This window comes from Vigna unguiculata, chromosome 10 (genome assembly GCF_037176805.1).
Source record: "Vigna unguiculata cultivar grain cowpea cultivar isolate G323 ecotype 2 chromosome 10, ASM3717680v1, whole genome shotgun sequence".
Taxonomy (NCBI): domain Eukaryota; kingdom Viridiplantae; phylum Streptophyta; class Magnoliopsida; order Fabales; family Fabaceae; genus Vigna; species Vigna unguiculata.
In genome coordinates this window covers 41,391,114-41,406,079 of record NC_140801.1, presented here as the reverse complement: position 1 = coordinate 41,406,079, position 14,966 = coordinate 41,391,114, and the positions used below count along the sequence as shown (strand labels likewise).

At 36.2% G+C, this 14,966-nt stretch overlaps 1 protein-coding gene across 1 annotated transcript; it reads right to left on the bottom strand.

The window, feature by feature from the left end:
- Positions 1 to 6,890: 6,890 nt before the first annotated feature.
- On the bottom strand, positions 6,891 to 13,319 carry LOC114166825 (MACPF domain-containing protein CAD1-like). The gene is made up of 7 exons (XM_028051677.2): positions 12,567 to 13,319; positions 11,500 to 11,738; positions 11,222 to 11,417; positions 11,049 to 11,126; positions 9,195 to 9,378; positions 8,910 to 9,073; positions 6,891 to 7,940 (listed from the first exon to the last, which is right to left on the bottom strand). Exons 1-7 carry the CDS (start codon positions 12,822 to 12,824, stop codon positions 7,314 to 7,316), a joined length of 1,746 nt encoding a protein of 581 aa, XP_027907478.2. The 5' UTR covers positions 12,825 to 13,319; the 3' UTR covers positions 6,891 to 7,313.
- Positions 13,320 to 14,966: the final 1,647 nt, after the last annotated feature.

Genomic DNA, 14,966 nt, shown 5'->3' with positions numbered 1-14,966 from the left:
GTAAAAGCCTCTTATTTTGTCTACCAAAAAATAAACCCAATTTTTTCAGCTAAAATCATCAATAAACATAAGCAACTTGGATCCCAAATGTTAACATGAACAAGTTGAAAATTTTGTGAAGCTCTCCAATAACTTTTCGTGGGAAATGAATCTCAATGATGTTTTCCCACCAAACAATCTTTGCACAACTTAAAGGGCGGCTTAAGCAATAATAAACCTTCTACCATGCTTTTTTTTTTTGCAAAGTTTGCAAGCCTTTAAAACTTAAGTGCCTGAACCTACAATGCCACAGTTGGGCTACATCTTCCATAACCATGCTAAAACAAGTGGGCACTACAGGCAAAGAGATGACATGCAAGATAAACATACGATTTGATGACATATAAGAATTCATAATCAAACTTGTGTCTGGATGATACATTTTGCATTATCATTTTTGAAATAAAATGCTCAGCCCCTTTTTCTGGCAATTATCCTAGACATAGAAACTTGCTCTTCAATTCGAGAACATAAAAAACTCCTAAGATAATGCTAAGAACTCCATTTACATCAAGTCTGATGTTGCTTTTCCCATTAATCATCATGTTCAAGTTATTTCCCAGCTTCACTGAATCTGAAAAGTTTTCATCAATCTCGGAAAAATATTCCTTTTTTTTCACACATATGATTACTACACCCAGAGTCAAGAAACCACACGTTTGTCTTTTGCTTCTCCTTTTCCTCAACATAAGCCATCAACATGTGTTCTTCATCACTCTCTGCCTGAGTTTCTACAAAATTTGCCACCCTTTTCTTACATTCCCATTGAAAATGCCAGAGCTTGTGACAATTATAGCATTCCACTATTGCTTTATCAACACTTTGCCTGCTACGTCCACGACCTCTACCTCCAAAATTCCTACGCCCTCTTAATCATCCAGTAGAACCATGGCGTCCATGAGTCACCTTCAAGCCATGTTCTCAAGGGACAGTGTTACTCATGCGTTGTTCATGCACAAGAAACTTTGCAACTTATCAATCGATAATATATCTTTAGTTGAACACACAACATAATTGAACTTTGGTGTTGTCTTATTGAATGAAAAGCAGCAGGCTATTGAATAGCCATATAAGCTAAGTGAAACAGAAAAAGGCTATAATAAAAGAGTTACAACTACGAGACTCGTAACTGAATGAAACTAAAGAGTCCATGATAAAAAAAGGTTTTAATTATTTGACTAGTTACTAACAATAACATCATTAGTATAAAGAAAATGAGTAGGTAAGTGATAGAACCTAATAAAATAGTAAAAGGAATTTGAAAGACAAAATTCAATGTATTATTTCAATATTCTCAAAATAGAGAGGTCTTCCAAAAAACCAGTTCCCTCTTCCTTTAGGACCCTCTCTCTCCTATACCCATTGATCCTCTCTCCTTCCCTCCGCACAACCACATAGGCAATTCTGTTACAACCGAATCAGTGAGTGTGTGTTTGTGGACCCCAAGTAATGGACTTCCATTTTCTCCTCTCGTACACCTTTTGGGCCTTCCTAATTTGCCCTTCTATTTCAATGTTTGTATTAACTCCTCCTCCCTTAAAATTCACCTTGTCCTTAAGGTGAAGTTCTAGAAAGGCTTCCATCATCTTGGACACAGATTCCCATGAATTTTCACATTCTGGTATATTCTTCCATTTCACTAGCACTTCTAACAACTGATCATTTTCTCCATGCACTACTAACACCTTTTCTGGTTGGACTTGTAACTCCAATTCCTCGGTCACATATTCTGGTAAAGGTTGGAAAACAATATCAACTTTGAGAGTGGGCTTCAATAAAGATACATGAAAAACAGGGTGTACTCTACTATCATTTGGTAATTTCAGCTTATAAGCCACTTCTCCCACCTTTTCAAAAATTTCATATGGACCATAATACCTTGGGCTAAGTTTCTAATTAATTCTCTTAGCCAATTTCTTCAACTTATAAGGTTTTATCCTCAAATAAACCACATCTCCAATCTTATACTCCACCATTCTTCTCTTTTTGTCAACCTATTGCTTCATCCTATTTTTGGCATGCACCAGGTGCTCTCTCATCATGTCTAGCATTTCATTTCTCTCCTTCATCATGAATGAGACTTCATCTAGGGTTGTTGTTGCCACATCTTCTCTAATCACTGGAGGAGGATCTCAGCCATACATGGCTTTGAAAGGTATCATCTTCATAGCCTCATGATAGTTGGTGTTATACCAATATTCAGCCCAACTAAGCCATTTATGCCACTACCTGGGTTTAGTACTTGTCATACATCTCAAATACGTCTTCAAGCATCGATTTACTACTTCCATCTTCCCATTTATCTGTGGGTGATAAGCATAACTGAATTTTAACTTAGTTTTAGGCATCTTAAATAACTTCATCCAAAAGGAACTCATAAATCTTGTCCCTATCATAAATTATGGATTCGGGAAATCCATGCAATTTCACCACCTCTTTCAAGAATAACTCAGCAACATCTTTAACATTATAAGGGTGTGCCAAAGTAATAAAATGAACATATTTTGTGAGCTGATCCACCACTACCAAGATAGTGTCCATCCCTCCCAACTTGTGCAACCCCCCAATGAAGTCCATAAAGACACCTGTCCAAATTTTTTTAGGGATAGGCAAAGGTTGTAACAATCCTGTAGGACTCAGTGTCTGATATTTATTTCTCTGGCATACCTCACATTTATGCACATACTCCTTAATGTTCCTCCTCAATTTTTTCATACTCCCTTACAATTTTTCTATAATATCCCGTGAGGCCTAAGAATCCTCTCAATCCCTTGACATCTTTCGGGACTGGCCATTCTAGCATATCCTTTATTTTAGCTGGATCAGCCACAACTCCTTGCCAAAGATGATGTGTCCCAAGTACTCAATACTTTCCTTTCTAAAGGAGCACTTCTTTTGATTCACTACTAATCCATGCCTTCTCAAAGCAGTCAAAACAATTCTCAGATGCTCACAATAACCCTTCATATTCTTACTAAATATAAGTATATCATCAAAGAAAACTAGAGCAAACTTCCTCAAATATGGCTTTAGTACTTGGTTCATGAGGGCTTGGAATGTTGATGGGGCATTAGTAAGCCCAAAGGGCATGACAAGGAATTCATAGTGGCCTTTGTGAGTTCTAAAAGTTGTTTTTAGAACATATCCTTCTTTCATGCGAATCTGGTGGTACCCAGATTTTAAGTTCAACTTCGAAAACACTTGAGCTCCTCCTAATTCATCTAGAAGTTCATCTATTACTGGTATAGGAAATTTATCTGGTATTATCACCTTGTTTAGGGCTTGATAGTCCACACAAAACCTCCATCCCCCATCTTTCTTCCTTACTAGAATCACTGGGCTACTGTAAGGGCTGTTACTAGGCCTTATAATTCCAGTAGTCATCATTTCCTTCACAAACTTCTCAATCTCATTCTTTTGATAGTAGGGATACCTATAGGGTCGTATGTTGGGAGGATTCGCACCTTCCTTAAGAGTAATGGCATGATCACAAGCTCTCTTAGGAGGTAATTCAGTGGGTATACTGAATATATTCTCAAATTCTGCTAAAATAGTTGTTATATCATCATTGAGAGTATCCTTGTCTGACACTTTTTTCTATGGGTGCAAGGTATGCTAACATATATATTTCCCCTTCATTGTTGAGAGCCTTCATCATTGCCTTCCATGAAGCTTGCGATTTACAGAGGGTTGGATCACCCTTCATCCATTTTTTTCTCCCCTTTTTGTCCCCAACACAACACTAAGTTTCGAAAATTAGCTTTCACGTTTCCCAAACTTGCGAGCCACTCCATCCCTAACACCAAAGCAGTTCCTCCCAATTTCATTAGATAGAATTGTTGCACAATTGGAATCCCTTGCACCACCAATTCCAATTGTTTTCATATTCCTCTATTCACTACTTTATCTCTTGTTCCTACTTCCACCTCGAACTCTTTTATATCATTCACTTCTAAATTGAGATGCTGAACTAAAGTTCTTGAAATAAAGTTAGCAGAAGCTCCACAGTCCACTAGAACCAATACCTTTGTTCCTCCAATACTTCCCATTACCTTGAAAGACCGATTAGAAGTCAGCCCTTCTTTTCTTTTCAATGAAATCTGCAATATCTTAGTAGTAAGATTGCCCCCATTTTCTTCCTCTCCCTCACTCCCTTGCGACTCCTCACCTTCCAAATCCTCCACCAACACGAATTGATAATGTTTAAATTTGCACATATGATCTTTGCCCCACATTTCTCCACATTTAAAACACAATCCCTTTTTACTCCTATCATGTAGCTCTGTCTGTGATAATCTTCCTCCCCCCACTATCTTCCTTTCAGTAGAATCATTTTCAGTCACTCTAATGGTTGACCCCTTTTTACTTCCTCCCTTCTCCCATCTAGTAAAGCCTTTTGTTTGCCTTGTTAGAGGTCGTTCCCCACCTTTCTTCTTTGTACCCATCAACCCAGCTTTACGTAAAGCATTATTTTTTTCTTCTAACAATAATGCTTTATCCATTAATTCCTCCAATGACCCAATGGCATGTAACTTCAGTTCAGTTTGTATCTCTTCTTTCAACCCGTTGAGAAAAATACCCTTCAACATAATTCTTTCCTCTTTTTTCAACAGAGTCGATTCCCTCTCAAACCTCTCCATGTACTTCATGATTGAGCTTGTCTGCTTAATACTCAACAATGGGCCAAACGGGTTTTGCACCAACCTTGGTTGAAAGCGTCTAATAAGAGCCCCCTTAAATTCCTCCTAGTTTAACTCTGGACTTTGTTCTTCCCACCATTGGAATCAGCTCAATGCCTTATCTTCCAAGGCAATAACCACAACATCTAACTTCTCTTCATCGTGCACCATATTCAATTTGAAATATCTTTCGGCTCTAACTATCCAACCATAAGCACCATCGCCCCTGAAAATGGGAATTTTCAGTTTGTGTCCCCCGAAGTCGTGTGACGATTCGCCACTCATGCTTCGTGAAGTGGAGCACGAACCCCCTTCAGTTTCGACTTCGCCATCTCCGTCATCGTTCCTCTACCCTCGCCTATGTGTTCATCTTTTGTAAGATCGTCCCCGACGAGACCTGCTACGTGAGATGATTAAATTTCTCAACTCCACTAGTTGTTGTTTCAGGCCTTCCATATGCTTTTCCATTGTGTTTCTCGTAATCACCATGCACTCCTAGAACCGTGCTCTGAATACCACTTGATAGAACCCAATAAAACAGTAAAAGGAATTTGAAAGACAAAATTCAATGTATTATTTCAATATTCTCAAAACAAAGAGGTCTAATAACACTCTCATCCTATCCCAGACCAACCTAGCATTTGGTTTTTCTTCCAAAAAACCAACTCCCTCTTACTTTAAGACCCTCTCTCTCCTATACCTCCTGATCCTCTCTCTTTCCCTCCTCACAGTCACGTAAGCAATTTTGTTGCAACTGAATTAGTGAGTGTGTCTGTGGATCCCAAGTAATGGGCTTCCATTTTCTCCTCTCGTACACCTTTTGGGCCTTCCTAATTTGCCCTTCTATTTCAATGTTTGTATCAGAAGGGTTTTACCTTTGACTAGCATAGGAGTAATTCTCCCATTTTTGAATCATTATGAGGATCAATTTACTCAAACCCATTTCAGTAATACAAAAAAGAAGTGCAGAAAGGGATCGTCCTATTTCTCCCCTCTACTGCAACAAAAGTAACCAAGCTTACTACCATTCTCTCTAACCAACAATTAATAGAATGCAAAATAGTATAAATACAATTGCGGAAACGAACATTAAAACCAAAAGCCAGTAAAACTCTGATAAGATTAATTATAATCTAAGAGTACCGAAAGCTTTCCTAATATGAATTTTAAAGTAACATTATTATGCTTAGAATTATTATCAAGCATATTGATAGCTTCCAATGTAGTAAGAATTGAATCCTTATTTATGCCCTTAACAACACCATGTTGATTATTAGAGATAATAGCAATAGCAATTCCAGTCAATCTATCAGCAATGATTTAAAACCTAAAGTTAGCAAAAGCAATTGGCCTATAATCAGAAATAGAAGTGCCAGTCTCTACCTTAGGAATGAGAGATATCACATAGGAATTCATTCAAAGAAGAACCAAATTTTTCAAGAAAAAATCTAAAAGAAGTCCTCCGAGTTTGGCCTTTTCAGGACTTTGCTGCAGACATTACTCCATTTATTTAGACATGATAAGCTACAAAAAGTTCGGTCCAGTTAACATCAATCCTTTGTGGACCAATATGAGCATTAGTCCAAGTGTAATCAAAATCAGAAGAAACAATGTCTACCATACAATTGGAATCAAACTAGTCAAAGAAATTCGCACATGAAGTAGAATTAGGAATATTACCACCCTTCTTAAGATAGTGGGACAACAATTGATCCAAGACTGCAAAGGGATTCATGTAAAGAAACATGTTTTATTGTAGAAATAAAAAGGCGCAAGATTCAAACAGAAATAATTAGTATTCTAGAGTCTCGAAGAAAAAAGATCACTAAACCAGATTGAAGTGAATGTAAAATTACGTTTTTGGGAAATAAATTAAAGAAAGAAATACAAGTCATGAAATTGAAAAGCCTTGGGGAAAAAAGCTTCGCTTAAACCAATGTGACAACTTTTGTTCCAAGAATTTTTCTTTTTAAAAGTTGTTTTCAGTATTTACACTAAATAAGGTCCTAAAAAATTTAAGAAAGTATATATCAGATATCAGTTATTACTTCTTTTATATTTAGAAAACTAGGTAGAAGGGACAATGATATAGTTAAAAAAACTATATGATGAATTAACTAATACACAAATAGATGCATAACCAGTTAAGGAATATCCCACAAGAAAACGATGGATGATAAAGAATGTTCAAGACTTCACTAACCACCTTTTTGCCCCTCTCTGTCACCCTCTTGCTTTGTAGTAGAGAGAAAGGGGGAAGCAAAGGGTTTTGTCATTTGTATTTCAAAGCTATATGGTTATAAACATTACTTTAAAATGGAGCATGGTGGAAAAGGTTCTAACTCCTATGAGATATGGACATCACATAGCAGTGGCAATGGAAACAAACAACATTTGCCACCACCACAACATGCATCCACTCATCATAATCATCAACTAAGTAAAAGCTTCCTATTCAACTCTGGTCATCAAACCGCAAAATGTTTTTACATGGACAACAAGGGAAAATTATGTGCACCAAAGCACAAGCACTGCTTCTTCTTACACAGGCCACCACTGCATGCACGTTCTCAAACACAAACTTGGAAAGTGAAATCAGTAATTAAGCAATGAATATTTCACTCTCAAAACAATTTTCCCTTTTTCCACACCAAGCTTTCCACCAGTGACAAGCCAATGGCCAGGAGGGTCTTGGGGCTCTTTGGTCATCGCAGACATGTCAACATACTTCACCAACTTGTTCCCTGTGGCCTTTTCTCCCACAATTGAGTTATCTGAGTTGGAGGTGGTTCCAACATTCACTGTTTTTGAAGAACTGTTTCCGGCATGATCCCACAGCGATCTTCGAATCGTGCAACCGGGTAACCTTGAATATAAGAGCTTCATGTACAACACATTCCGTGATCCAAAATCCCACACTCCAAGCTGAGCTCCAGTAACTATGTGGACACCAGAGAAGTCTCCTATGAAGGTTTCAGGGTTCTCAATTGGTGCAGTGCTCACATGAGAAAAGTTCTTCCATTTAACTGGTTCAAACCATCTGCTGTCTTGTTCCTCGGGTCCCTGCCACTTGGGAGCACCTATAGCAACATGGCTGTCCCAATATGGGTGAAGGATTTTTGGAAGAGATACCAAGTGTTGAACCAGAATGCTCAGCCGATTCTGCTTGCTACCTTCTAGACAGAGACGTAGTCCGGTTACCGGCCTTCGTCCCACTGTAATCTGCATTCAAAGAGAACCATGTTTAAAGTAAAACTGATTAGATATGTGCCATTTTTCACTACCAATGAAATCTTGTCATAAGTTAGCCACCAAACACCAACTTAATCGAAAAACTTCTTGAATCTGTATACAAATTTCTCTAGAAGCTTTCCTTCCAAAAGCATAAATACGGGTTATTATCATATTCTGATATTATTTCTTTACTAAAACTTCTTGTGAGAGGGATTACAAACTTATAATATGATGCAGAACTACGGTGGGAAGTCATGTTTTAATGCAAACATTCATATTGTGAAATGTTCAGAAAAAAGGGTGTTAACCGAAGAAATAATAGAAGGTAACGTGAACACAAACAATAGTTGGTTTCACGTGATGTCTATAGTTCAACCTATTCTAATACAAAAAATGAAGCTTTTTGACTTATTGTTCTTATATTTCAACGCTTTGACAGCATACACAGCACCAATTTTAGCATGAATGACACTACACTGAAAAAGGATGCAAAACAAGGTATTTGTCACCTTGAAATTATATTTACGGGAAATAATGAAAAGAGTAATCAATCATTTTACTTTAAATATAAACTTGAACTAAAATAAGCATAACACATAACCAGGGTTCCACCGCTGTAAAAGAAAAACATTGATCTAGCACATCCCAGAAATTAGGAAAATAAACTATTTCATTCAGATTCATAAATACTTAAAATGAAAGGTTTTATTTATTAGATTCCTCAGACCTGAAGATGTTACCAGAGGCACTAGCTGGTCAACTCTTAGAATTATATTCTGCTTAGCAACTCAGTGACAAACCAAATGCCCCCATAAACAAAGAAGAAATGCTAGAAACGAAAGAAAAGGACTGCCTATGTACCACAAATAGTAAACACGTTACATTTCTTTAGAAGAATCATTCTCAAAGGATAAGAAAAGTTTCTAAGCGAAGGAAAATACCAAAAATGATGTTTACCTGTTCTTGACTGATGTAAAGTTTCTGGCCCATTATGCTGAATTGCAAAGATGGACACACGGGTTCCTTTCTTTGCTGACCAGGAATCCTGTCTTGTAAAGGAGCCCATACACGAGGAATCTGAAACTCCAGGAAATATCTAAGTTCTTCAATTGGAGGTTTAACTGTGAGCAAAATTTGTGGAAACAGAAAAAGAAATGTGTGTGACTGATATTAGACTATGCTCCTCAAAGCCAACATGAAAAAAATTAAAAATAATAAAAAGTAAAGGATAAATTGACTTACATTCAAGATAAAGACCAATGGCACGAGTCAAATGCTCCTTGGCAGGCATTTCATCAAGTAGAGCAGTTATAGGACAGAAAGTCATCTCAATGATATCTGGGGAGGACTTCACAGTTGATAGCCATTTCCTGTGGTTCTGTTCTAAATCATCTCCTCCTCTTCTTCTAAAAATGACTGTGACATCCTGACCAATAAGTATTCGAGGAAGTTTAGAAAAAAAAACATAATACTTGATAAAGACTTTTTTCTAGACAAAATTGACAAAGGCATTCCACAGACCAGACAGCTACTGACAATCAATAATGACGCACAGAATCAGATTTCACATTCATGGCTGAAAAAGATGGGGCATTAATGGAGAAAGACTTGTGAAATATTGCCAATGCCTTTGAAAATAGAATAGTGATATTTTATCACCAGTGTTTTAATTTTGGCATTGCTGTGCATGCCAAGCAAAACAAGGATATCAGATTTTAATTTCAAATTCATAAAATGAAATAAAAAGAAGCCATTCCCAACTTCCCATGGAAAAGTAGTTGTCAGAGTATCCAAGAATTCTGTAATGTACAACCTACAGCCTAATAAGCAGGGCCCTAAAGCCTAACAAGGACAACGTCTCAGAACAACTATAGATTACCACTACTCTCAATTACTTGTTCGGCACCACAAATACCAAAACTCTCCCGGTCACGGAGGTATACTCATTCTCTTTTCCTCACTCTTATTTGAATCATTTCTCTTTATGCTCAATATGACTAATAATTGATAAAAATCTATCCGATAAACCAAATCCCCTCTTACTTGGGCACTGGAGTACTCCAAGACTTGAGACCTTACAGAGAAGATCAAGACCAACCATACCTGAACTCAATCCATTCAGGTACGACAAATTTGATTACATATTCTCAAATGTTAATGACACAAAAGGAAAGTTATTTTGCAAGAAAAGTGCATGAAGGAAATACACAAAAACAACTATTACTTAGAAAGCACTAATAGTTTCCAATGTCTTTGAATTGATGTTGCATGTATAACTGTATCAGTATCAGTATCAGATACTTCACTAAATCAACATCAAATACAGCTAGAGCCAAATTCTATTATTCTATTGAATCACTAATGGCTAAGGTTGAAAATAAAAATAAATAAATAAACAAACTTTCATTTTCCCCATTAACCTTGGAAATGGAACAGCCAGCTTAATCTTCTTTTTAGAAAAAATTAAGATGTATATTGTGATGAATGTGTGTGTTTATAAAATGTTTTGTGCAATGGTATACATAAATCATGTTGGATTATGCCAAAAGTCACTCAACCACATCCTAAATTGAAATGTCACATCCCTATACCAGTATCATCTCCAATAATGTACCGATACTTGTATATGCACAGGAGCTATTAACTAGCTAATTTTTTTTATTTTCTACATCAATTTAGAAAAGGATTGGGATGTTGAAAATCAGGTTCAGGGGTTAGGAGGGAAAAGAACCATGTTAGAGGTACTTGCTGAAGTTCACAATGAGAAAATAATCATTTTCGTGGTTCTTGGTTAAGCCCACCATGAGAACCTAAGACTATGTATACTTCTATGCCTAGGTACATGATAGATTACCATATACATACACAGTTTACTTTTGAAAAATGGTTCATCAAAATTTAAATTTCCATGATTTTGGATATAACTGTAAAAGTATCCTGGAAATGAATATTTTATAATAGTAGCAACAACAACAATAAAAACAAAGTTTTATCCCAATAGATGAACTTGTCTATATGGACCACATGACAACATTCAGCTCTGCAAAAAAGAAAAAAAAAAACTAAAAACATAATAGTGAAACGTATATTGCATACTTCTTTCCCAGAAGGATATGTTGCAGTTGTAGGTTGGGGGTAAACCCCTTGACTATTGAATGAAAACGGATCAACACCCTGCCAAAAAGGTAATCAAAATAATCAAGCATTACATTCATAGCTACTGAATCATGTAAATTTATGTAAGAAAAGGGGTATTGAGGTGAACTAGCCTTATCCTTGGATTTTGTTTGACCTGCACTTGTTTGACTATTGATGTCAGAGAACCTCTGATTTCCAATATCCTGAATATAATTTTTCATCTCCAACTTTGACAAAGGAGAAGTATGGTGTTGTTTAACATAAATAACATCTTTACCACCAATAGTTATAGATGTAATGACATGAGTCCCAAAATTTTCGATAAAACTGTCAAAATATAACTAAATGTCAGTAACAGTCTTAGATATCTTTGTTATAGCATTACGTAGACAACTTGTTGTATTCATACCTTGCCAAGGCCGGTGGGTCCCAATTGAATGGGACAGCCTTTTTGACATTTCCTTGCAACGTTAAGTGGGATTTTTTAAGCTGAACCTTTGCAAGAGGAATATAAAATCCTTCTGTAGACAAGGTTTTTGTGGCTGCAGCATCAACATGTTTTGAACCAGTGAAGCTAAATGCGGCATTAAAACTCCCAAGAGGAAAGTTCCCTGATATATTTGCCCTTCCATTAAAGTATTCCACCATCTGTAATCACAGCAGAACTATCATAAATTTGAGAAAATGTTGCAGGGGACAACAGTAAAATATGACACTTGTTCTTATGTATAGTTGTGCAACCTGAAACTATAGTTTGTTTGTTTCAAATACTTAATGCATAACAAATACAAGGCAATCAAGATACGAAGTACTATGAAAGCAATTTACAAAAACAATGGAAAGCATAAAAGACAAGTGTCAGTAGTACATATGAATATATGATTTCGAAATTTCTGCCAAACTAAAAAATCTTCTAAAGTGGAGGAAAGGAACCATAGTCTGCATTGTCTCCATGCTAAGGCCGGAACCAGATAAATATCATAAGACAGGTCCTCTAATTATATTAGTTTTGACAAACCCCCTTTTCTATACTATATCCTCATAAATATAACTTTGAGGGTTAGCTGCCATTCCACACCTCAATTTCATTGCACCAGGATAACCTCTTCTCCATAATCATAAAAACCAACGTAAAACCACTGTCAAATTCATCAAACAAAACATACATTTCCCCTTATACGGGCACAAACAATTAAGCACAAGTGAAAACATTACTTAGTTACATTCAGGAAACAATTTTCAAGGTTTTAAAAACACTTGGCAACTGCAATTTTGGCTGCATCGTCAAGGTTTTTGAGGTCTCTGCCTTCACAATTGTGACCACATCAGTGTATTAGTCAGCAATTGCCCACAATATCCAGGAGCGCAGGGTATCCATGACAGCAATTTAAAACCTCGACGATTCCCCCCAAAGCATTCTAACAAAACAAGAAAAAATAATTACAAAAAGAAAACAAATTCAACACCCAAACTTACCTCGGGAAACGTGCACACCCCAGAACTCTGACGCTCCATGGTCTCCTGGGAGCTTCCAATGTCCCTGGAAACGTCAGGAACAGCCACATCATCGTACAACAACAGTTCCCTACGGTGTTCTTCATCAATTTCAACTACCCTAGACCCTGAAATTCCTTTACAATAGAGCAACCTCGTATCAAAATTCACATCAAAACCCCTCCCTAATGCTTGCAAAGCGTTAGAAGCAGTGTGCACCGCTGCTACATGCTCCCCCATGGCTCCGCCGAGCCACCTTAAAAGACTCTTCTTTTACGCAACAAAAGGAAAACCCAATTCTGAATGGAACTAAAAGGTGGACTATCTCACTAATCGAAGGGAATTGAGACGACCCACATGAACAAATTCCATAAAACACAAAAAAAAAAAAAAAAATACGATTTTAACTTTTGCGCTATGAGGGCATGTGACGCATCAAAAGGGTCATGATCAAACCCATCTCTTCAAACCCTCTCTTTCTTCTGTGTGTTCAACCGGTGTTTGACCCACAGAAAATCATGATGTGCAGGAACAACCTCAATGGATCTAAGAGTGATGAAGATTAGACTATTATCCAAAATCTGATGTGGTTTGGGTGCTAGCTACTTCTTCTTGTGGTGCTTGTCACTGACTTTCCCTCTCTAAAAGGTTTCTCTCTGTAAAATAAAAACCTCTGTTCTCTCTCTACATTGACATTATCGTACGGTGTGGCTTTGTTTCCTTTATTTGTAGTTTCTACCTTGGGAGACTCCTTGGTTTTGTCTGTCCAGAGATGCATTGACTTCAGTTTCAGTCATAATTTACTTTCTTTCCATCCAAACGTTTGCGTGTTGATTTGCCTAACATCTTCACCGTTCATTTCTGGTCGTACCATGTGCGTCCAAGCAAGTCGTGACTTTATTTTAACTTTTCTTTAATTAGATAATATAATTATTATTTTAACCCATATTTTGTTCATATATTAAAAATTTTGTAATTAATATAATAATGATAATGTGATTAATGAAAACACTAAAAGTAGCATTAATCATTTATCATTATTTTTATTATTTTTATATTAATGATGTATAATTTTACATAATAGTAAGATAAAAGAAGATAATAATGACATTGTATAATTAATAAAAAATTAAAGAGTTAAATATGTTGTTCCTGAACTTTAATATAAAATTAAAATTTTTAGTTATTCGAAATTTTTATGTATTTTGATTCTTAAATTTTAAAAAATAAATGACTAGAGTCTTTCTAATCTAACGTTAAATTATTTTGACGTATCAACCATTTTTTCTAATTGACATTGAAGGAACATGTTAAATGATGTAGAAAACTCAAATGTTAACATGAAACGCATTTGACACGTACAAAATAAGTTAACATAATTGAATAAAAATGTGTAACATCCCTATTTAACAACTTGAAACTAATAAAATAGGATGTTTCATCATAGTGTTCAAAACAGATAATCTAGTGTAAAAGAAAATATATCAATACAATTTTGCAAAAGATATGACTATATAAAAATATATGATTTATACACTATATCTAAACTAACAAGCCTATACAAAACTAATCACTTACTAAAGCTAGAATAATAAATATTTATCAATACATTTTTACAAAAGATAGGACTATACAAAAATATATGATTTATACACTTTATCTAAACTAACAAGCCTATACAAAACTAATCACTTACTTAAGCTCTTTGAGACCTTCTACAACTTTAACGGATAGCTCCTCATCCTCCAAAGGTGCTTTTAAACCTGCAACTTTGTCTGCTTCCACCAAATAGGTGATCATCGCAAAAGAAGAGAACACAACACAAGAGAACCACGAAAACAGATAGATAGGGTAAGGTAGTTGAACGAATGATATAAACACTTAAACATTTCACACATATATAAGTTTCATGCATAATATAAAACACAATCACTTAACAAATCATATTATCAACGAAACTCTTCTAGACTCGATATTATCTGGATACATGCATTTGTGTTAGACTAGTGAAGTCATGTACATGTGGTAATATAACATGCTTTATCGTGTGTTAGAAGATTGCCACGTCACAGCCTCTATGACGCCTCTCTACCATCTCCCACTAGGGATGCCGCCAACGACTTGTCCACCATGTTCAACTTAAATTTCGTCGTCAACTTCACTAGCACCTTCATAATCCCCACCTTTATCGCTCTAAGGTTGTTCTCCTTCACTATGCACGACAAACACAGCTCTATCGACGTGTACTTCTTCGCATGGAACCTGTCGCTCTCCAAAAAAAGGCTCACCAACATTAGAATCGCGTCGAATCGCCCAATCATCGCCTTGTTCTCCTTCATTTGCAACAACTGCAATAGCACACACGTCGTGTTCTCTTTTTTC

Coding starts and splice junctions, on each gene's coding strand:
- LOC114166825 (XM_028051677.2), bottom strand. CDS start 12,824: ATGGGGGAGCATGTAGCAGCGGTGCACACTGCTTCTAACGCTTTGCAA. Junction 11,418..11,499: donor GACCCACCGGCCTTGGCAAG/GTATGAATACAA, acceptor ATATTTTGACAG/TTTTATCGAAAATTTTGGGA. Junction 9,379..11,048: donor CATATCCTTCTGGGAAAGAA/GTATGCAATATA, acceptor CTTATTGGTCAG/GATGTCACAGTCATTTTTAG.